A 24,591-nucleotide genomic window follows, 5' to 3' on the forward strand; every position below is an offset into this window, starting at 1 on the left:
ATGTCTTATTTCTGAAAGTAAGAAAATCTTTCTTATGAATCAGTAAAGTGCTGGTACTTAAATTCTACTTAATATCTTGGACAAGAGAAAGTAAGTTTCTAAGTGACCTATCAAAAATCTTTTTATCCTTCCACACACTGAAGTACAACAATATAGAGAAGAGAACAATACAATCTCAAATATGAATGTAAACAAAAATAAATATAATGGATGATCTAATGCAACACATTCGTTTTTTCTCATCAAATATTCTGAGATTGCAATAGTTCATAGTAATTATAGAAATTTACTTTCAGTATAGAAGAAAACAAGCTGCATTAAAATTATTTCTTAACTCATGCAATCCTTGCATGACATTTTCAAGGGATATGTATTAAATATTTCAAGTAGTGAGTCCTTGTATGAAATCTTCAAGGAATATGTGTTAAATATTTTAAGTAATGCATATTTAGCTACACAGGCACACATTAGCTATAACAACACCCAGATCTCCAGACATTTAAAATGAAAACCAAACACTTCTGTACCTGTGGTGTTGGTTATGTCTTCATAACAGACAATACTTTTCACATTGGCTGGTTCTGCGTATTCCTTTATTTTCTTTAAATTATGGTTGCCCACAAAAGCCTAAAGATAACTGAAGTTCACATGCAATAATATGCTTTTAGGTAGGAGTTTAATTTTTATTTACTTGTTAATTTTTTTCCACAAGGCAAAACTTCAAATTAATTACCATTTGGTAACACTTTTTTTATTATATTCTTAGAACTCAGATGAGGTTCACAATGTGTGTAAACAGCTTTCCTTCTTTTTGGGACACTCTGATTTTCCTGTTGCTACACTGCCCACTTGCAGAAAGCCACAGTCAGATGGATAGAGGGTTTCTGAAACCCGTTTTAGTATTGCTGTCTGTTATATTCCTGATGAGAGTCTGAACTTCTGCCTTCACAACCTAAAACTGCATGATGTAAAGCAGAACCCTACAATGCTGTGATGGTATAAAAGCTGCTTTTAAAATCAGCAGCCATTGAGTGTTCTTTACCTTCAATGGTGGTACCTAAATATGTCTGCAGAAAAAAAATTCTACTCCTCTTTGAAACTCATTTCTTGCACTCTGCCTAATAAAGCTCTTTCCATGGTTTTTCATTGTCATAATATTTTATAAAAGCTTTATTAAACTAAGAGACTTAAAATAGATTTCTCAAAGAAATATAAAGAATTGAAAGTTTTCATCACAGTTTTATTATTACACTAATGCAAAGAAGCTAGCAAAGTAGGGTTGCAGTTACTCGAAAATCTTCTCTATTTTCCCCTTTCTAACAAAAATCCTTCAAACCTTAGAGTTTTGTTTGTTTTTTTTTTTCCTTTCCTGGATCTATACATTCCTCTCTCTGTCCTTGCACAGTCATGAAAAAGACAATATGTCCCCTCAAAATAGCAACAACTGAGACGATACAATTCTGAAAAGTATTTCTGTTATCCCTTTTTTAAAGGGTAAAAATACATATACTTAAGATAGCACCTAACAGAAAATTATATCGTACAGGAGACCAAAGGCATCATGGACCACTGGCTGCTCAGCTCATTTTTTCAGGTTATTTTTCATGTTGCAGTTTCAAGACTGTCTTTGAACAGCAAAGAAAAAAAGTTTTATTCAGTCAAGGAAATAAGCTTTACAAATATTCAGCAAGGAATGTTCAAAAAATAATCTTTTTCTCAACTTTTTCTTTTGTTTTTGCAGGATGTTTTTTTAAAAGAATTCTTAAGAAGAATATTGCCTAATTATGTAAGAATAGAACAGAGGAAGATTACAGAATTGCTCTTAAATATTTTTTTTGAAATCTTAGCTTTCATGTTGCTACCTGCTTAAAGAGTACATTGTTGATGCTAAAAGTAGTACAATTCCCTTTTGTTTCGTTTTTCCAAGTTATGTTGATTTAAATTTGTCTTTCAAAGACATTGACTTTGCATAGTTGATCATTTTTCTAAAGTTAGCACAAGATATTCTGAATACCTAATAATGATATGAAATTATCATTTAAAGACAATTTCAACTTATTAGAAACTGTTTTAATCTGTGTTGCATTAAACCGAGGTGCAGTGGAGATAAATGAATAGAACATGGTGCTAATCACAATAAGGTTGTGGGTTTGATGCCCATACAGGCCATTCACTTATGAGTTGGGCTCGATGATCCTTGTAGGTCCATTCCAACTCAGAATATTCTGTGATTCTGTAAATAGCACACAGTGCTTTTCTTGCAAGTAAATGTAATAAGTACAGTAATTGGTATAGCTTATAACTTTGAGCAGTGACTTGATCCTTTGTTGTCCCTTTGTGCCCAGCAACAAATTAATAGTCAAATAAGTGGGGTTTTTTCTGTTGTTTTTAGGATGATGACCCCAACTATCGCATACGATTTCTTCTTCTGACCTCTTTTATTCAAGTATGAGTCCTGTTTTCCTTAGTAATGGTTGACTTCTTCACTTATAACTTCTCTGCCTGACTTTGCAGATACCCCATACCCTCAGGGTTTTGATTTCTCTCTTTCAAGCCCCAGGAATTTATTACTGCCTCTTCAACCTTTTGCCCAAACATTCAACATCAGTAATCAATCCTCTCCTTTTACGTCCTTAAAGACCCCTGGAAAAACACTCAGATTGGTCTTTCCAATAAGGTCAACTTCTTTGGTCAACAGTTTCTCTGTCTTTTGCTCTCTTGTCACATAAAAAGACTTACTTGTTTCTTACTGTAGCCTGTAGAAGAGTGCTTAACACAGCTCTCATGCCTAACAGGGTCTGCAGGTAAAGGGTTTTGATAGGTGTCATTAATACCTAACAGCACAACTTGTCCTGCATGCCTGGATCACTTGCAGACTCTCATTGACTACACTGAATTCTGTGAGCATTAAAGCCTTGTCTTCACAGATGAGATTATGTAAATGGGGTGTTTTAAATAATACATTTGATGTTCACTCTCAAAGGCACTTCAGGCAAATGCCTGAGTTCAGACAACTCAGATCTGATGATGAGAAAAGCTGCAGAAACACAAAAATGGGGCTTTAAAAATCAGTTTGACTCTTGTAGTGGACACACATTCTGACTAAAACAGCTTGTGGAAATTCCAGAAATAGGGCCAAGCACAAGCCCATCTGTCTTGATAACAAATAATAGCCCCAAATTATTTTTCTTAGAACAAGGTTGATGAGAGGACAAAAACTGCCTAGCTGTCACTATGAAAAAGGACGCAAGGAGGAAATTATGTATAGAAACCATTGCAAAGCCTTGATCTGAAGTTTATGATGGCAATGAGGTTAATTATACTTTGACTTAAATTGCAGCTGAAAAAGAAAACACTGGAAGTGACTGTCTGGGATTATGATAGATTCTCCTCAAATGACTTCCTCGGTGAAGTGAGTATCTTATCTCTTCCTCGCTGCTAGTAATAACTGTAGGCTGTTATTTGGAGACTGTTCTCTTCCAAGGTATGGTACATACGTTAAGTAAAACCTTTTCTTGCACCACAGTTTTACTGCTGACTTCGTAACAAACCGTCATGATGTCTTTTATGACATATGAAAGACGTATTCCCTTTATCTCATTTAATTGGGAACAAGTTAATTTAGGACCTAATAGAATGTTAATTCCCTGAAAATTAAGACTTTTTTTTGAGCCTGAGATAGTAACGATCTTCACAGTGGCTCAGTGGGGAGTTCTTGTTATGACTGAAAGATGTCTGCCTCGATTTTAGCATAACATGGGAAGGCTGAGGAGGTATTTGTCTTTGAAAATGGTTAAAGGATTAAGTTCTGCCATCAAGTCATATTTTAACACATGCATAAGTATCTGCAAGAGTAAGGTATTCTTGCTGCTCGCAGCCTCATTTTTAACATTCTGAAATAGTAGTATCATTACCAAAGTATGACTGAAGACAAAATCCTGTAATTAATAATAAATGAGATGAGTGATCATGGGAAGAAGCATGCTCTCTCTTTAAAAAGCAAATAAACAAACATATGCACATATAGAGCAAAATTACCAGCAATAACTATGATGTAAAAAAAAAAATTAAGAATGTTATTACAAATAAGGATTATAATTAGAAATAGAAGCACAGGAAAATTGATTGCTCATACAGAGTTACTCAGAGTATCTGTGCTCATTCTGCATTTGAATTTTGAAAAAAAAAAAGTCAGTCAGCTCCAGTTCCCCTTTGTGCAACTACCAAACTGAGCAATCAGTGTCACTATTTGAACAATTACTAAAATAAATGTGGAGGAAGCTGCTACATGATTACTTATTTCCTGCATACTATGTCCGTATTCTTGTTGAGTTCAGCATGTTTGTCCAAATGCAGGGCTTTACTGAATATTTACTTCATTGTTATTTATGACATTTGGAAAAGGAATGCTCTAACAACTGATTCTACAGGAAGATTTAAACCTTTTCCTTCAAATTTTTTCGACCTCTAGAACTATTTTATTTATTAATTATGAAAGAAGTTCTTCAGGGAAAAAAGGTACAAAGAACACTATCCAGTGTATTTCAGCACCAGGATGTCCAGAGGAATCCTGCACCATAACATCAGATATGGGATATCCAAGTTGTGCCCTAAAGATTTGCCTGAGTAGGACCAGGACCATGGGACATGCATGCCCCAGAAGACAAGTGACACATTGTGGCTCACATCCATGGAATGTGAAACCTCTTCTGTAACAAAGCAGAGCCCCCAGCCTACACTGCCTCTTGGGAGCAATTGTCAACTGTGCTGTCTTCTAAGTCGTTCCCAAAGCTATGACAAAACACCACAAAAGGGAACACGCTAAATAGTTAATCTGTTCAGATTAATTATAGATCTAACCAGAAAGACCAAGCCAGGTCATAGACAACCTATGAAGCTGAAAGAAAAAAGGGGAAAAAAAAAGGTTTTGACCTAGAAACAATCAGTTGTGAAGAGATTTCCCCATGTCAGGGTCTTGTAATAAAGTGAAGTAATTGTACACTTTATTTGTCTAGCAGTTTTAAAACTTCCCTACCTAACATTCATTTTAACCCCTTCGCTTTAGAGCCAAATGCAAGGCTATTTTTGACCTTTCCTTCATTCAAGACTATGATGAGTTTTAGTTCCTTACATCCTTTTGTCCTCTCAACTGCAAGTCTATTAAGGGAGGCACAATCTTTATTGGTCTCAATACTGGAGGGTTTTTACCTCTTTTCTTTTTTTTTAAAATTTCACAGAACTCCTGCTAGCAATGCAGGTTGCCTAGAGCAAATTTCAGCTACAAAGGTTGGGTTTTTTTAGCCAGGTTGCTTGTTTCATTTCAATATTGCCATTGCAACTCCTTTCTTCTTTTTGCCCAGTGAAGTTTTGAGGCCTAAATGGTCTATTGAATTCTATATTTTTTAGTGAAGTACAAAGATATGCCTATTTTATTTTTTGTTACTAATACTGCATGTGTGGATTTTTTCAAGACTCAAGAGGTTCGAGTCTCACATTATTGAAGACCTTATTAAAAACAAATATAGAACTATTTACTCCTTTACTAACACTGTGAAAAGATTGATTGATTCTTCTATTAGAATATGTCTATACAGAGGCAGAATGACTGGATGTCTTTTTATTCTAGCTGTCAATCTAGTGCTCAGAAGCTACCCTTTAAACTGTCTGGCCATCTTGGTATGGAGCTGTCATAGTCCAAGGACTGAGCTCACAACCCTTCCTGAGGTCCTGTTGTGAAGACATATTAGTTCAGATACATCAATATACTACCAATGTGGGTTTGGGGTCACAGGTGGCTTATATGAGGTGAGGTGAAAGCATGCCCAGGAGTCCTGAAGCTGTCAGTATACAGCCTTATACCCCTAGCTCCTGCGTTTGATTACTTCTGGTAACATAATTCTAGTCTCTTCTGCTGTGTGCAATCATTAATAGATCAGATACAGTCCATATATTATACTTGTATTTATTTGTAGGTGTTGATCGAGTTATCCAGTGTTTCTCAGCTTGACAACACTCCCCGGTGGTATCCTCTTAAAGAACAGAGTGAAAACATTGATCATGGGAAATCTCATTCTGGACAGAGTAGCCAGCAATCTCCAAAACCATCTGTCATCAAGAGCAGAAGTCATGGAATCTTCCCGGACCCCTCCAAGGGTAGGAATGACTTGATGCACCTGATATGAAATATTTTCCCAGATGATGGGAAAACCTTTGATATGTGTAAGTTCTAACAGAAAAATAAAGGTACTGCTACGAAATTTGTATATATTTTTATTAAAAATGCATTTATCTCTGTGATTAATTAATTGGGGATAAGGCTTAATTTGTCTCTATCTCTGCCAGCCAGCTTACTGAGTAACTGTGTTTTAAAACAGCAGCTTACAGACTATGTTCTTTGCACACATACTATAGATTCTGTGCCCTTTTCATTTTTCTGGTAACCTTGGCCAAATTCAATACATATTTAGCTTTCTATTTTTCATGTTCCTTAAAAATTCTATGGCGTTTTATGTCTGAAAATGCTACATTAATATTTCATAGAACAAAAATTATACTGTAATAATGCATATGCATTTCCAGTCAATGATAATGGGCTGTAGCATATCTCAATTGTATTAGAAATCAGCAGAGCTGATATAGTAGAAATATACTAGTGCTTTAAAAAGCAGAATTGATCTCAGTGTCTCCTGCTCCAAGAAATTCATTGCTAATGTTTTTTTTATACTAAGTGGTCAGTAGACAGTTGGTCTCTTAAAACACATTATATGTCATATCAAAGCAAAAGCATTCCAAATAGAATCCAGGTAAGACCCTCAGAGTTATAGGATTCTGTTCCATCTCCTCTCTATTTCTCTGTGTAGTGTTCTGCTAGGGATTGGTGGTTATATAAGATCTATACCTAAATTAGAGGTAAGTATAAAATCTTTTGTAAGTTAGGCTGTGATTTTGACCAGGGCATAGTTCAGAATAAAATGGCTTACATTTTCTGAGCATTTGGTACTGGTGTAGGTTGTGCTAGTTAATCCCTACATACTAGAGAATTAGAAAGTGGAAAACACGACCCCATCATTCCACCAACGTGAACCAACACAGGAGGCCTAATTCACAGATGATAGAAACCCAATACTAAATAAATTGTTCTCTGGGCTAGGTAACAGTGAGGAAGCAGACAATGATGCTTCTTAAGAGTTTACTAATCATGCTATATCCTGATACTTTAAATGGAATGGCACAGCTTAATCTGTATTCCTTGTTCAGGAATTCAGCTAGAAAGACCAGTCGAGAGAAGGAAAATCAAATTGTTTGTTTTTAATAAATGCAAGAGTTGTGCTTCTTCATTTTCCTGGTAGACATGCAGGTGCCCACCATTGAGAAATCCCACAGCAGCCCAGGGAGCTCCAAATCTTCCTCTGAAGGACATCTCCGCTCTCACGGTCCATCCCGCAGCCAAAGCAAAACCAGCGTCACTCAAACTCACCTTGAAGACGCTGGGGCAGCCATCGCCGCTGCTGAAGCAGCTGTCCAGCAGCTCCGCCTTCAACCAAGTAAAAGACGCAAATAAATTCCTCAGCATGGCAGCTTAATGTTCATCTGTTGCCTTTTTCCCTGCTGTCCTTCTCTTTTTGGCTGTTTTTGTTTTTTTTTTTTTCTGTTCTTGGCACACTGTGCTCACTCTGTTCAATGTCTTTCTTCGTGTGCCTGTGTGTGAATACATATAATTACAATATACTCTTGTATTTAGAAGTCTTTTATTTATTTATTTATTTTAATTTATATAGACTGCAGTGAAACTGGCTGTTTCTCCATCAGTCACTTCACTCATGGTCCATGATGTTCCATGGTTGTTCACGACTCATAGAGAAGTCCATTGTGTTTTGATGTCACTAAATAACTACCAATGAAATAATCAAAATCTGCAGAGATGCAGCTGCCAGCTCTTTAAATTGCACACAAGTACTGAGACCACATTAATAACAGGATTTATCTGTAAGTAGTAATCAGGAAGGACAATACTATATACACAAAAGAAGATTTGAAGTTAAAGAAAATTTTTTTTCTAACTACATGGCTGAGATATCTATTTTTGAAACATGACTGTAAATATCTATTTTTTTTTTGAAAGGAAATATAAGTCAACCTTCTTAACATCTCAGAGAAGATCATGTTAGTGATGAGCAGAAAAGAAACAGAACAAAAACATTAAACACATTAAATGCAAAACCATTAAACACACAAAGCCTTTAGCACCAGATTTCAACAATGTTGTCAACTTGGGAAAGTCAAAGGGAGTTGAGAGCTAAGTCAGGTGTCACAGTTCAATTTTTCTAGTAATTTTTGTGCCATGAATTGATTAAGGGTCAAGATAGATTTCATCTGCAACTTCAGATAGGTTAATAAATTAAAACTATTCCATTCAAAAGAATTACTCTCCAAACTTCAGACCAGTATCTGATTGCTATTTGAGGGTTTAGTTGATGGCAAATTAAGTCTCTCTGACTGTGGAGTCATTGTGTTTGTCTTCAGGATTTGTTGATACGCCATAAATTTACCATGGTATAATGCAAAACTGGGGGGAAATTATTTCCCTTGTCTTCACCATCATTAATAAAGAAACAGCCAGTTTTAATACTCTTTAATGCTGTGCATGTGGTGTCTCTTTGGTGTTTGAAAACACTACTTACTTAAATACAGAAAAAACACTTCTGTTTGCATGAATAACATTTAAGCTGGTTCCATCTGAGGATACATACTCTGGGTTTCCATTTCACCCACACTGCCACAGCAGCACATAAAAGCGGTCAGTCTAATCATGCCAGGAAGCAGCACAGACACAGCATAGCAGGAGTCCTCCCTATTCAAAGAACTCAGTCTGACAATCTGCCTCCACCAGCCAATGACAACAAAGACCAAAGCCAACTAGCCCTCAGGAAAGTGATGTCTGATGGACCACTCAAGCCTGAAGGAGGTGAGCAGAAAGACATGGTTAAGAAACCAACTACATCCCAAATCCTTCTTGCCATGTCAACTAATTCATTGCGATATTTAAATATTTATTTTACCCCTCCATTAAGTGCTGTAAATGTTAACATGAATCAAGAACTCTGCTTGATTTTTCCACCTACCAGCGCATAAATCCATAATGAAAAACTGTGCTAAGAAGCATTATGAAACAACAAATGTGTGCACTTCCATTCCACTGGAGTACTTAGACTTCTGTTGAAAAATAGTATAGCTTTGCTCATGTTGTTGCCTAATAAAAAGCATGCATCCAAGTTGGTCTGCTTAAGCATGATTGGACATTTCTTGTACTGTGACAAAAAAACCCAACTGCGCATTTTTGTTTCTGCAATTGTAATTGAGACATTAACAATTTCCTTTTCCTCTTCCAACATAGTTATTATGTCAACAGTCACTAGCATAGATAAATTTTCAAACCACCAGTGGAAAGGAAAGGAGTTTTGATCCATGTATAGCTCAGTCTCTTGATAGTTTTCCTATCAGCATCTTTAAAATTATTTTCTACCTGTAGGCACCTGTAATACCACCTATCAGTAATTTATCCCCTCATCTCAAATAAAGAGCCAGAATCTCAAACAGCTCAAATTGCCACTGTTCTTTTGATTTCTGGATCATTTTGTTTATTTACATGGAATCTGAGGGATAATCCAAATAAATGTACTGACTGGACTCCCAGATGTTCTCTTGTGTTGTAATGCCTTCCTAAGCTCTCAAGATTCATTGAAGGTTTTTCTGTCACACCATTGCACACTGTGAACAATACAAGCTGTCTGAGAAGGTTGTAGGAGAGGAAGAGGGAATGATACTTCAAACTATATACCCTGAAGGCAACAAGTCATTACATTACATATTAGAAATATTGTAGAGAATTATGGGAATAAGAGTTCACATTAATATAATTAGTATATAAGGGAGGTTAGAATTACTATGAAGAGATGTGGTACTTTTGTCTTTTTACTTGTAACATTTATGCACAATGCATGGTCAGCTACACAATGTTTACAAGTCTGGTTTCAAACCTGTGAGAAGTTTTGGCTCCTTCTTATTGTACCAAAATTAGTTTGTCCAAATTTATTCATATGAGATGGGCCAGCAGTTACCATTTTGAGGTTAATGACTCTCATGAGTTCCGGCAGGAATAAAAAGCAAGACGATTTCACTGCAGTTTTGTGGAGTATGAAAAGTAAAATGAGAAGAGTCTAAGACCTTGAATGGAAAAAGCACCAAAGATACTCAAACCAGCTTCCAGTTTATGGAGTTCTTTGTGGGATGAAGAGATGATGAAGGAAGGAGAGGTTTCCCCTGCATTTCAAAAATTCTAAAAATTGAGACTATTGTGAACAATGAATATTAGGCCATCATCACCTTGCAAATCCATTCTGAAAGGGATGATGCATGGTTGTGGTACCCACCTCCCTTACAGTCTACTTTACTGACACCTGGAAAAGAACCCATTAGGAACTGGTTTTATTGACTGGAACAGTCACCTTGGAAAGTCAGTAATTTTTGTCACTATGTCTCAAAGCCCTTTACTAAGGAAACTATTACAGATAATCCACAAAATTGTTATTATTTTTTCCACAGCTATTTTACTATGCATTTATAAAAGAACAGCATCTTTTAGAACAACTCTTTGGGTTTTTTCAGCCCAAGTACATGAGGGTGATGGAAATGATTCTATGCTGTGAGTGGTCATCTGTCCTTCTCCAGCTAGGAGAATGCTCAGAAAGAGTTTCTTCTTTTAACTTGGTCTCTCAATAGCTTCCTTTTTTTTCCTTTTGAATTGAATTGGCTCCTGAAAACAAGCAAACAAACAAAACAAGAACCCTCAGTCATTCTCAGAATGTCTTGGAGAAACCTTTCTCTACTTCTGACTCCCAGGACACTTTCTATTGGATGTATTTTGTCAGTTATTAATTGTGTGTCTGTTGAGAAGCAAAAAAGAAATCATAAGCAAAACCAGCACCTGTGGTATACTTAGCGTATTTTGTGAATGCAAAGGACTTTCATCAGTTTAAGTATATTGAACTGAACTGTTTCTGTATTCATTTTAAACAGTAAAAAAGTGTATTTTAATCAGTCTGTTTTAAAATTAAGGTGAAGATGCAACAAAAAAAATTGGGTTTTGTTCAGAACCATTGTAAAATCCAATATTCAATGAGAGCATTCAATTAAAAATAAACTCTGAAGTATAATTTTCTTGTTGCCTGTGGGAGATAAGAGTGTGATCTGCAGAGAAACCAATTGCATATTACACATTCCCATCACATCCCTCAGAGAGGAACAAAAATATTTCAGAGCCAACTCTTTGAAGCCAGAAGTTGCAAGGGACCCAAGTCAGAGGAAGAGAGCAGTGCCTAGGTTTCATTTAATTTGATTTAGGTTTTCTGCAAAATATGAATCATTGCCAATTACATATTCACATAAAATTAAGCACATTCCTTTCATCATAAATCTGTGTATTAGAGTTTATCCACCAGATGAGTCAGTTTTAGAGACAGTGTAAATCAGTCCAACTGTACAGTTTTATAAGGATCTGTGGTATCTACATGGATGTAGCTTAAAGAGTAAAATTTGATGGCTTTGCCATTATTGGAAGAGAAAAAGGTGCCAGTTTTGCCCCAAAAGGAACAATGGTTAACATTAGAATATACAATGGTTAACAAAACCAACATTATTTTATGACCAAAGAAGAGAATTTCTAGAAATTTATTTTAATTCTTCCTAGGATCTTTAGAAAAGAATAAATTAATATTTAAAGACTAAATAGCTCAGTAAGTGAATTTAAGCCTGAACATCATTGTAGCCCTATGCATTTTTCTATCCTTTCAAACAGGCACTCATGAAAGAGAAGCTACAAGTCAATATGCTGTTGCTTGAATATCATATGGTGATGGATACCATATGCACTCCTCTTTTATTTGGCTCACCTTAACCCAACCAAACAAGCAAGCAACCTGCCAAGAGAAAAACTCTGCTATGCCCTTGATCTGAATTAGGTAGCAAATGTTAAAGATCTAGAGAAATTGCCATGTGTTTCAGTTAAAGATACAAACATACCTGTTAAATTACCATTTAAGGTAATACAAACATAGTAATTCTACAGCAATTTCTGTCTGTTTTTCAATAATAAGTATGTTTTTTTCAAGCTCAAACCTCTGGGAATTTAAAATCACAACATTTTCTTAAAACTTCTTCTAACCCATGTACCCAGTATTATTTATTTATCTCCCTGAGAATGGGGGGTGGGGGAAGGAGAAGGGGAGGAGCACACCACCACACCATCTCATAGAAAACATTTCATCTTTTACATTACACATCTTCAATCATGACACAAAAGCTTTTCTGTGATACCTAAGAGGAAACTATTTCCAAACAGCTGTATGTCAAGTGGTTTCATTGATAAGGGGGACATCTACTCTCAGAGTTGATACTATTAGATAATCTACATTAGCCAAACTGTATCAGCATTTTCAGAATTGTACCCAGTTGAACATATCAGTTTAAACACCTCAAAGAATGCTAGTTTAAAACTCTTTAGGTCCAAATGTAGCACACTTGCTTATAACTACCTTGGGCCAACAACTTCGACAAAAGTTCACTTAAATGTCAGCATAACAGGTTAAAGGTACACAGAAATGTGATGTGATGTATGCATCAAGATATTGCTAGCACTGTAGAACCCATGATACAGGTCTGAGCTAGCACTGTGTAGTTTCTAGACGCTTAGCTGCAAGAAATTAAAATTGACCTGAATTATCCTTATCACTATTTCCTGGCTTTAGCAACAATGGAGTGAAAGGAAATTGATTGCTAGGTTCTATAAATCTTTTGAAGTGGATATTATTGTGATCTAAAATACCTGTTCATTTGGGGTCCTTTTTGGTCTATATCCATTTTCACACATTTAATAGGCAATGCCATGTTTTAATTTCCTACATTATTTTAGGATATTTCCTTCACACTTAAATAATTTACTGCCCAAAACTGTTTAATGACTAGTTTCACTAATCTCTTAATTTCCAAGTTAAATAGGTCTTCATATTGCTACAAATAATCCATTTCCAAGAATCATTATCAACACAAGAACAGTTTGTCCCCACTCTCTGCAGATACCAATAATCTGAGGCTGTCTTTCAAGCCTTGTTTCAGTCTAATAGCTGGCCCATTTTGCTTTGGCTATTCCTGCTGTTTACTCTTCCACCATTTTAAACTGACATGTAATTTCAGAAAAATTGCTCAGATTCTTCATTTTATAACACTTATTTCAGAAGTCTATTCAATGGTGGACTAACCTTACAGAGTTCCTGGAGAATTATTTAATCAGAATTGCTTTGCTGAGTAAAGAAATTACTTCACCACAGTTTCAGAAGAGTGCTGTATTTCTGCTACTCAACTCAAACGGTAAATTTCTCTGTAAAGGGTTGTGTTGAAATTTCACAGAATGTCACTGCTCAGTGTGTGGTTAAATGAGGATGAGCCCATGGCTTAAAGTCCTGTTCAGTATGAGGGAGCATTAGGAAAAGAAACTATCTGAACTGACCTGAAGTGTATGTGTTTGATCACTAGTTGTTTGTGCATCCACATTCTGTTGCCAGTTGACAACAGATGCAACAAGCAGTTGCACCTTACAGAGCAATCTAGAGAGCCCCTGCTTTTAGTGCTAGCAAACCCTTCATAAAAAACAGGTAAACTGGCATTCGGGGCACTTTGAGATTGGAGCACTTGAAGCACAAGGTGACTGAAAGAGTAGCCAAAGTTCTGCCAAAAGACACTGTGTATGAGATGCCCAGTCTGCTGGTCAGCAGAAAATTACCCATAGCAGATTGGTGCTTTCCCCTGCTCCCAGGGGCTTGCATCTCTTTGATAATACTCAGTATGATGCTATCAGGTTTCTTTGTCACCCAGAGTTTCCCATGAGACTGCCAGTTATAACAAGCAATTTTTTTTCAAGTAGTTAGAGGCAAATTCTGAAAACTTAATCCTGAATACTTGAAGGCATTTTCCCCTCCTTCTGTTTGATTCACAAATAGAATTTTCTTTCCCAATTCATTTTGACAGTGTAATTGTGCTTCTAGACAGTTACCAGAAAAAAGGGAACATCTACAGTTAATTCCCCAGGAGAACGTGCTGGTTGAGTCTGTTCTTCTTTTCTCATAGGAACTACAGAACTATATAGTCCCATTTTTCAAATTGAAATCTTTAAAAAGAGAAGTCCATTCACTGTAGAATAATGGTTGGAGTGGTGACAGTGCTGGATTGTTTCCATTTTGCTGCTGACTGATTTGAGAGTTCATGGCTATAGGTCTCGTGTGAATGATCTATCTTCCTTAGGTTTTAAAAAACCATCTTCTCTGTTGTAAAAGCAGACTTTTCTGAAAGATTAAATGAGATCATATGTCTTCCATTCTTCCCTTTCTTATTGATTTTAATATGATATTTTCTTTATACTAAGTCATTACTTACATGTTTTCCTTGGCTATAAAAGTTGAGTTTTAAGCTGGGTCCATAAGCCAAAGCATAAGCAAGAGCATATTTTTGCCATAGATGCATTCAACTAATATCATACTACTACTAACAATAATTTTTTAAAAATAGAAATAAAATTAAGGAGCTAAAAGGTAAGGTCAGTACTAGCCTCCATTTTCTTGAATCAGCAACTCTTTTCTAAGAAGTCGTAGGGGAATACATGGTCAAGTATCATTCTGTTGAAGGAAAAGTCTATTATTCTTCTTCCTGCAAACAACACAGAATACAAAAGGCATCTGTCTAACTATTATATCTTTTTTCTTGGGAAACCCTGATCCTACACCAGGGATAACATTATGATCCACTTTCTTAGAATCTGAAATAATTGCTCTGAGCAGTGGAGAAGTCTTCCAATTCATTTATGCACTATTCACTAGAATGATTTTTGCTCATGCCAGAGCCTGTACAGGCAGTAAAACAATATCACTCAGAGGTAGGTTTAACATCACTTCGGTAGCTATTAAATATGACGTGTGTAATCATCAACACCCAATCCAAGTAGGGAACTACCAGCTAAAATAGGATTAGTAGATGAAAATGAAATCAAACTACAACTATAGCTTTGTATAATAGGAAATTTTGTGCATTATTTCAGAGGAAGTAGCTCATATTAAAGTTTTAAACTTTGATTTCCTATTTCTATTCTTTGTAATTCAATGGCTGGTCAACCCAGACGTAATTGAGGTTACATTCCTCAAAAAGTACTAAGCACTTGATAAACTACATAAAAAGTTTATGGAGAAAGGATTGGAGAAAGGATTTGGCCTCTCCCAGAGAGAGGCCAAATGAAGATGGGAGATGGTTTTCAGTTAAGCCTAGTCTCTTCCATTTGCTGAGGCCTGAACAGTCTTTTCTCTAAAAATGGAAAGATTTCAGCATCATATGTAATTGACAGCAAGACCTTGCATATGAGAACTATTTTAAAAGTTTTCTAAGCTTTTGGAGAGTTTCTAAAAGTTGTTTGGCTTTTTTTGTGTTGTTATTTTTTTAATAAGTTCCAGGAAAAAATTTGAAAACCACAGGGCAAGAAAGCAGTGAAACATAGCTTTTCCGTACTCTTGATACTTAATATTCAAATTATGGCAATTGCCTCTGCCCAAGTTCCTTTTCAGATAAACATTTTAGATTTCAGTAAAGCAAGACTACACCTTGTAGCATCAGGTGCCTCTGTGATACCAGAAGAGAATGTCTGATCTTTGAACCTGAGTAAATCCATATGAAGCTGTTCAACTTCCACAGACCAAAGCACCTCCTGACAGAACTTTGAGGTCAAAACCTGAGGGCTAAGGCATTTTCCAGCACAGGCAACTGTAAGCAGAAGCTCTGTAGCTGAGAATTAACCTGCCATAATCTTGTAATTAAAAATAGAATTGAAACTAAATATAATGCGATTGTTATTTGTCTATATATGGATATGAACCGAGTTGACCAAGCAAAGTGGAAATTATTCTGACACTTCCAGGGCCTCACAGACCTTACATAGACTAGTAAGACTAGATGAGTTCCGCAGTGAACTCTGAGTTTCTTGTTAAAATTTCTAAGACAACGTTCAAAGAGAAAGTGCAAGACTGCAAGTGAATGTACAGACTAGTCATTTGAACATATGAACATGGAGCCAGTTCTATCTTTCAGCTTAGAGTACAAATATAACCATGGTTATTCTTACTCCCAGGCAAAATATTGCCTGGCAGCAGGCATTGCCACATCTTCAGAACTTTGAAGCTTCCTATATAATCAGCAGAAGTTTAGAGGTCTAGACATATCTGTAAAAATACAGACATACAGAAAATGTGGGTGTCTCACAAGTTATGGTAAGTTCTCTCTATCAAGATTCTCGATTTGTCATGAAATGAGCTGTAAATCTATTTGTGGATTTCGTGTCTTGTCACAAACTGGCACTGTAGTTCATTACTCTCATAGAGCAGACAGGTGGGGAAAAAAAACGTTAAAGTTTAGAAATTTCAAAATCCAGTCATGAAACTAAATCTAGATTCATTATAACCGTTCATCAAGAGATCTTATGGAAAAAACATCAATATGGAAAATTTTGTGAATTAGAGAAAACAATATAGAAACTAAAAATACACTATATTGAATATGTCATTAGGATACAGCTGTTCCAAAAGAGCTATGTATTGATTACAAATAGATGAAGGAAAACTTCTAAACCATTTATAAGGGCTTAATTCAAGCTATTCTGGCTTGAACTAAATACTAGGTTCTTGCTAGTTTTAGAAATCCGCCAGTAAAGATACAAGAAATTACTTCAGGCACTAGCTTTTACAGCAAAGTCAATAAAAATAGCTGAGATACGAAACATCCTTTCAAGCCACATATGTTATGATGGAGATATACATGCTACACTAAGCAAATTCATGCCTAAGAAAAGAGTGAAGGTGCTTTTTTGTGCTGGCACAATAGTGTTTTGGCTTCCATGGGTTTTGCAGATGTGTTGATCTCCCAGTTGTTCTCACCTGTGAAGCATTTGTCATACCATGGAAAGAAACAAAAACAAAACAAAAGCCAAAACCAACCAACCAAACAAACCACAGGAAACCTCAAACAAACAAAAACCCAAACAAAGCCAAACCAAAACAATGTAACCTAAAGAAACCCTCAGAATCCTAAACAACATACATCTGGAGTCATACAGGTCACACAAACACTGTGAGAATTGATGTTATGAATTAGTTTGGGACAGGCATGAGAGAGCACCAATTCAGGATGTTGACTATAGGGCAGCTGGCAATAATGTTCTGTAATGGAGAAGTTGACCTCTGTCCTTGAAATCTTGCTCTTGCCCAACCTTTCCCAACAGCAGTTTGCTGACATGTCACCATCATCCTAGGAATTCACCACCAGCTGGAAGTGATAGAGCATTCCCTGCACACTGAGCTGGCTGTCTCTGCTGGAAAAAGCATAGGTACCTTTCTCTCCAGGCCAGATACTGAGAGTATCTGTTAATAACAGATGATTTAAAAATTTATTAATTTTTATTAACTTCCAAGAAGGCAGCCTATGATCGATGTATAAAATCATGAAAGAGAGCTAAGGAATAATTTTATCTGAAAACAATGCAGACAGATTCCTCTTGTGGCTGTAGGCAACACTGAAACAAAGGAGACTAATAGAGTTTAAAAGATAAAAATGTTACATGACAGGTTAGTTTAGCAGTGAAGAATCACTGTGCAGAATAAGAGTTCTGTCTTGAAGTTTGGCCCAAGGATTGGTGATATAAGAATTGCTTCATTCATTGCATCTAATTCCAATTACTCACCTGTTTCTATATTACATTTGAGGAGTTACACACAGCTCCCCGGTCCCACATCAGGCAGAATGTAGAAGTCTTCACCAAAAGTATTATTCAGTCAGTCAGGCGTAAATAATATTGGTTGCCAGTTTGAAGCAAGACACTGTTGGGGCTCTGGCTCTTATTAAATTTCAGGTTAGATACTTGAGTAATTTCTTGTTTAAAGAAGAATATCTTTTAAGTCTTGTATAAGAGTTTACAGTTCACCAAAATAACATAAAATATCCTTAATTCTTCATAGAAAAATAATGTTACAAAAAAAGTGTTTTCTATCTTCAGTATATATGCTCAGTCAGTTAAAATAGATGAAACATTACAGTAGTAGATGTGATAAAACACATTTAACAAAAAAATAAAAAAATCTGCATTAATATTCCCAGACAATTGTGTTATTCAATATGAGAATAGCTACTCTATTGTTCCTGAATTAATTATTTTGTGCAATGTCACTGTGTCCTTTTTTGTTTATATTTCTCAACTTGCTAAATGCCAAATACTGGAAGATTTGTTCACGTAGTGCAGTAATATCCAAAACACAAAATAAGGCAATCTGAAGTAAATCTAACATATGCTATACTAACATGAAATGGTCTTAAATTAGATTAAGGCATCTCCTGTCAAAATATGTGCATTAAAATTCTAGGCACGTAGTGAGATCCAGATGGGTAGGAGCAGTTGAGAAATATAATGCAGTAGCTGTGTTATGTCTGTAGAGGGATAGAGACCTTCATACAGTCTCTGTGACTATAGATTGTGTACTTATATATCCTTTCAGACTCCTCTCCTCAAAATCACCAAATGCGAAGAACATTTCACGAGGAATGTGAGGAAGGCCCACTGGGACTTTCATTTTTACAAGACTATCATAAGAAAGATTTCAGATGAATAACTGATTTTCTGTAACTTTAGTCAAAAAAGCAGTGTTAATCAATCTATCCCATTTTTTTTTTCCCTTCAGGCTGTTGATTTGAGCAATTAAAATGACTGGACAAAAAATGTGGTGGTATACTATTTGGTTTAGAACACCTTATTCTATGTGGAAATGAACATTATCTGCAAAAGATGATAAAGCAATACTTGAATGTAAAATATGAAAGTGAAACTGTTTGAAGCATGTGATTTTGATAAACTACGCTTTTTCTTAATGTCAGTGGTACTGATGTCTCACAAGTTTTGTAGTAACCCACTGTTCCTGCCCTGTACAGCAAGGTCTACTAATCACCGACCTGCAGAAAGTTCTGTCTCCACTGGCTCATCAGCCAGCAGTTTTGGCAGTGGATACAGCATGGATAGCGAAGGCAGCAGCAGTGCCACAGGAGAGAATAATCTATTTCCCATCCCGAGAATGTAAGGCTTTTCATTTAATATACTCTATCCTCCATGCACAATTTATAGTCCTTTCACTTACCAGTCATCTTCTTGCATAGTTTCCTCTGCAGACTTGGGTGATGCAGTAGAATAGCAGCTAACTGGGGAGAATTCTGCTTTGTTGAGCACTGAGTTGTTAATAACCAACCAAACCTCTGCCTCAACCTCATGATTTTTTTCTCCTGTCACAAAGGAAAGGTGTTAGTCTAAGCCTTTGATGAAAGTACGTAGTGTTGCCCTTGGCTCATGTTTTAGTAGCACAATTTTTCTAGGCCTGAGAATGCTTAGTTTAAGTTTTCAGATTTTTCTCCTATAGAGAAGTGTTATTAATGCAAATGGAATCTATATTGTGGATATACTCCTAATTTTTCAAAGTTTTTAGGAGCTTGAGTAGAATTTTCAGTTGTTGTTTGCAAAAGAGCTTTTTGGTACAGAGTCCCTCTAGGAATTATCAAGCTACTATCAAGTGTAATGATCCTATAAAATTATTTAGTTTTCAAAACATTTTACCCAGTTAAGCACTCCACAGATAAAAGGTTTGCCAGGATTTTTTCCCCTCTACTCTGTCAGCATGTGCCTTCATTTGGCAATTTCATTTATTTTACTTTATAGGACAAAGTAACTTTTCCTGATAAACCTTTAATTCTGGTCTGAAAAAAATTATAGATTGACTGTTTTCAAAGTATTAGTTGGTAGTAATTGCTCATTCACTGTCTGCAATAGCTGTTCAATGTTTTTCTCTGGACCACAAGTTTTTTGCTTTTCCCTTGAAGTCCTGAACTATTAGTCATAAAAGATAGAGGCTTCCTAGAAAAACTTGAATGAAGTACAAATCCTTCTCCAGAACTGTGATGTATCTGAGAATTTATCATTTTCTAAAATAAAGCCCAATAGTGTTTGTCTACAGCTTGTTAGTAGCCAAAGGAAAAATAGAGATAAATCTAATATTTCAATCTCGTCTTCAGAATTTAAGAGGATGATGTGAGCTCAGGTTGTAGGATACTAGTTTCTTGATTCTCCTTGAACTTTTCCCTCACATTCTTTTAGGTAAAAAAGAGTTGTACTTCCCAGTGGCAAAAAAGATGTTTTTAATCAACTTTGACAACAAAAGAAAAATATTGTGCCTTCATTCCGAGTGAGAAAAGCCAAGACGCATAAAATCTTTGTTCACAGAAACACAAGATGGAGCTCTCAATAGAAATTTTTAGTTCACATATGCTGCATTTGAGTCCAAATAGTATCATTTACTGTGTATTTCCTAATAATGTGAGAGTACCTACAGTTACTTGGTATTTGGCTGACAGATTCACTGCTCTCTTAAGCCTGAAATCAGCCCCACTTCTACTGAAAAACAGGAGTAAGTCTCCACAGCTTCAGCATTTCTCTTATAGCAATTTGTTCTCATGAATTAAACAAAATATATCCAGGCCTCTTATTTTCTGTTAAGATTGGACTATTTTTTTCTTTATTATGACATTGCAAAGTAAATTATTTTTATGCTGATATTAGACAGAAACTTTAACAGTTACACAGGAAATTTATACAGACAAGACACGCTTTGTTTTTCATGTTAGTCTCCAGGGCTTTACAGCAATGTAATCCAGGGCTTTACAGCAATGTAATGAAAATGAATAACAAAATTACTGTTTACTGTTAGATTATTCCTGGAAAGAATGTTTAGTGCAGATAACTGTTTCTATTTTGAATTCTGTATAAAAATTCTTATTTACCTGCATATATGTATGATTGATATTCTAGTTAACATTTGCATTCACACTGGCTTGATAATAACTTCAGGGACTCTGACCTTGTACACTAATTCAGCATATCCACAAGAACACAGCTCACAGTTTGGATGTGAAGTGTTAAGCAGGCTAAATGCTTTTAAGTATCTTGGTATTTAAAAACTTCTTTGGTTATTGTCTTCCTGCTTAAACTAAGTTTTTGATTTATCAATAGAAAATGCGTTGGATATGCTAAGTTTTAAACTCTTTACTTTAGTCCAAATGCTTTTAGACATAGGAACAATTAGTCTTGAAGCAAAATAAAATAATTAAATATTGACAGCATGGGAATTGTTTGATGAGGTGACTAATTAGTATACTTGCCAATATTAAGTAGCTATAACTATCAAGGGAAATTACATACAGTTACACAAAGCTGAATATATCTTGTAAAGTCTTTCTACTTTGGAATTTTTTTTAAATACTCCTTTATTATTCATTTGTAATATTTCTGAAAGTTACATGTTATCTTCTCTGATAAAGACCAGATTCTCTATGGTCTTTATAGCAGTGCAATGTCTATAAAATTATATTCATTTTGAATGCAAAGGTGAAAAGCAACAGAGTAAAGTATAAGGAGTATAACCCTTGGGACAAATAATTTTGTATCATATCTGTGATATGATTTATGAAGCATTACCTGCAGAAGAAGAAAATAATATCTTTCAGTTAAAACTGAATATAAAAATCACTTTAAAAAATGTAATTTTATACCAATTTTTAGTTCACTCTGAGTTTGGACAGCTTCCATTGCTGAGACCTGAAGCTGGCTCATTGTTAGCAAAGACCAGTGCTGACCCTTTAACCCCAAAGGAATCACATGCGTCTGAAGATAATGCCTTATATTCTCTATCACATCATTTCAGAGTCTTAAGGGAGAAAGGAAACCAGAAGCACAAATGTCTGATAGTAGCAGACATCTTTGAGAGAGATTGTAATCATACCTTAGAGCTTGCAACAAGTATATTTCGATAGCTTATGTTTTGTCTAACTTTCGTTGCCCAAAAATAGGCATCAAGAGTGTAACACAGGTTCTTTGTACACACAGTGCAGGAAAATAGGGACCTCCAGAGCATGATTTGTTCCATTCACTTTAAGATTAATATAAGTCTTCAGAACAGAACTCTTTCTTATGCTAAATCTAAACCGTAAATTAAACAATCATTAAAAGAAGACAATGACCACAAGTATGCCTTACCTTTAAAGTAATGGTATTGTAGTTGCCTTCTAAGGAGAAAAAAAAAAATATTCGTAAGTGATTGATCCAAATAACAACAACAAAAAAAAAATCTACCATTTTATTTTCTTGTAATTATATATACAGACTTTTTTTCCTTTTTTTTTTAGAAATACCTGTGATGTTTGTCTTTTTGTAAAGAACCAAACCTCATTGGCTTGGGTGTACCATTTCCTTAGCTCTCATCTCTTTATAGTCTTATTGACAACAACCACCATATCTTTTAACAGAGGGAAGATGAGCCAGAACGGACAAGAACCAGTAAAGCAGTCGGGAGTAGGATTATCCGATTCAGAAGGTAAAAAGAAATACAAACAGCACTACAGTGATATCCCATATTTGTAGAACTGATATGTGTTTGTCTTTTACTTGTTATGCTATGAAAAATTAGTCTATGTTCTCTTTGTATTGTGGATTAAGATCCTAACCTTCATTTATTCTAAGGGCTCGTTACACATAGCATCAATGTAATGAGTCTTCAGTTTAAATGAGAACAGTGTCTTACCTGTTTTTTTAAGTAATTCAGTAGTTAGATTACAATGAATAATGTCTGTCTTTTGATGTCTATTGCTTTTCACGGTGTTCAAATAAAAAATACAGAGTATGGAGCTGACTCAATGCTCATTGAATTCAAAGAAAATACCCAATGGCTGTCAGACTCTATTTTTATAACATTTCAGAATGTTTACTTAATAACACAATTATTATTATTATTAGTGTTTTCATAAAACATTAAGTTTAAACAAAAATATTGGTTGAACAGCAGGCTTGACTGCTGCACTTAATGCAGAAGCATTATAATGAAACTCTTATTGGATTGTGAAATCCTGAGTGATTTTTTTGGTATGAATGTGGCAGTGACAAAGAAGGAGACACTGTAATATTGGAGCTGGAAAGAGCCTGACAGAATGACTTTCAAAGCTTCATGAGCAATGTGATTATGTCTTTCATGTGTAATAATGGACAACCACATGAAAATTGAGTGTTTTTTTCTGAAGGACTTGTAAGGAAAATTACATTTTCCCTTGTATATAAGGTATATTTTTTCAAGTGTATATTTCTGTTGACCTCAAATATAAAATTTAATTATCATGACCTTCATTTTATTGTTAAGACTTTTAAATGCATTTCAATGCAGCTTTGAGGTATTAATTAATAAATTGAAATTCATTGGTAAATTGATCTTAAATTGGTAAATTGATCTTAAATTCAATCATTAAAAAAATCAAATTTTTCAGGTTTCTACAATCTGTATACATGGGGAAATAATTACTGTTGCTACATTTGCCATAAAAGCAGTCTAATATTCCACAGAGTTGAAGAAATTAAATTAATAATTGAAGGTAGAACTGTAAAACTGTCTTTTCCAAAGCAAGAATTCTTAACTGTGTATATGCATTCTACTAAATGTTTCCATTCATAATACTCATCATGTAAAAATCAAAATTAATCTGCTTCTCAAACTTCAATTTCTCAATAGTTTTTTTAAGTATTTGAAAATCAATCTATTTTTAAAGAGAGAAACTGTGAAGTGAAAACAGGAAATCAAAAATATTCCATTTTTACTTTGTCATGATAAATTTTATATTGAATGATAATTGTAAAAAAAAAATACCTTTTCATCTTTTTGTTTATCATAAGTTACCCCTTTGGTAAGGTCTTGGATCTAAATTTCAGAGCCTACGAACACAAAATATTTTCATTTCTTATTTGTATCATTAAATAACCCCCAAATCAATCAAACAAACAAACAAAAACAACCCCCATCTTTTTAAACATTCTGAAAGATGTGTATGTAGCATTTGGTCACTAAAATTACTTTTCCAGTCACAGTTATGTTTCTGCTTGTCTTCAAAATCTGCGAATAACTCAAGAGCTGCAATTCCCTAATTTTCACTTATGATGCAATTCACCTCTCCTATCTTGAGTACTCTAAGCACTGCAACTCCAAGTATGATAACATAAGTAGTTCTTGCTAAGTGCTGTTTCTCAACATTGAGAGAAGCTGGTGCATGCAGCCTGTTTTTTGGTGTCTGATTTCTAGTTGACTAAGACAGGAGAGATCAATCTCAAAGGATAAATTCAACTAAAAGCTGGAAAACAATTCAAGAGCATTTCAGTTTCAGCATGTAAACATAATTATCTTGAGGGGAAGCAGTTCAGAATTTAGAGGAACTCAAGATTAACTGAATATTACTTCAGTATTGCAAAATTATTGTGGTATTCTTTTCATGGATGAATGAAAAATCTTAGAGATCAAATTATACCTTTTCTGTAGTTCAGTTATCTGTGTTATGGACCAGAGGAGCTCTGCAATTAATTGGAAGCAAATGTTTATCCCCATT

The 24,591-nt window shown here is 35.2% G+C and overlaps 1 protein-coding gene across 7 annotated transcripts in view; it reads left to right on the forward strand.

The window, feature by feature from the left end:
- PCLO (piccolo presynaptic cytomatrix protein) overlaps window positions 1-24,591 on the forward strand; it is a 351,079-nt gene that overhangs the window by 272,733 nt on the left and 53,755 nt on the right. For 3 of the 7 annotated variants that reach the window (XM_051795271.1, XM_051795273.1, XM_051795274.1), the window contains exons 18-23: window positions 3,341-3,412; window positions 5,973-6,153; window positions 7,350-7,544; window positions 8,783-8,965; window positions 19,063-19,204; window positions 22,477-22,544. In XM_051795271.1, coding sequence (XP_051651231.1) covers window positions 3,341-3,412; window positions 5,973-6,153; window positions 7,350-7,544; window positions 8,783-8,965; window positions 19,063-19,204; window positions 22,477-22,544 — 841 coding nt within the window. The remainder of the gene's footprint in view (window positions 1-3,340; window positions 3,413-5,972; window positions 6,154-7,349; window positions 7,545-8,782; window positions 8,966-19,062; window positions 19,205-22,476; window positions 22,545-24,591) is intronic. The other 4 variants (XM_051795275.1, XM_051795276.1, XM_051795277.1 and 1 more) reach the window with 2 other exon arrangements.

This window comes from Manacus candei, unplaced genomic scaffold (assembly GCF_025592945.1).
Source record: "Manacus candei isolate 608988 ecotype Guabito, Panama unplaced genomic scaffold, ASM2559294v1 h1tg000042l, whole genome shotgun sequence".
Taxonomy (NCBI): domain Eukaryota; kingdom Metazoa; phylum Chordata; class Aves; order Passeriformes; family Pipridae; genus Manacus; species Manacus candei.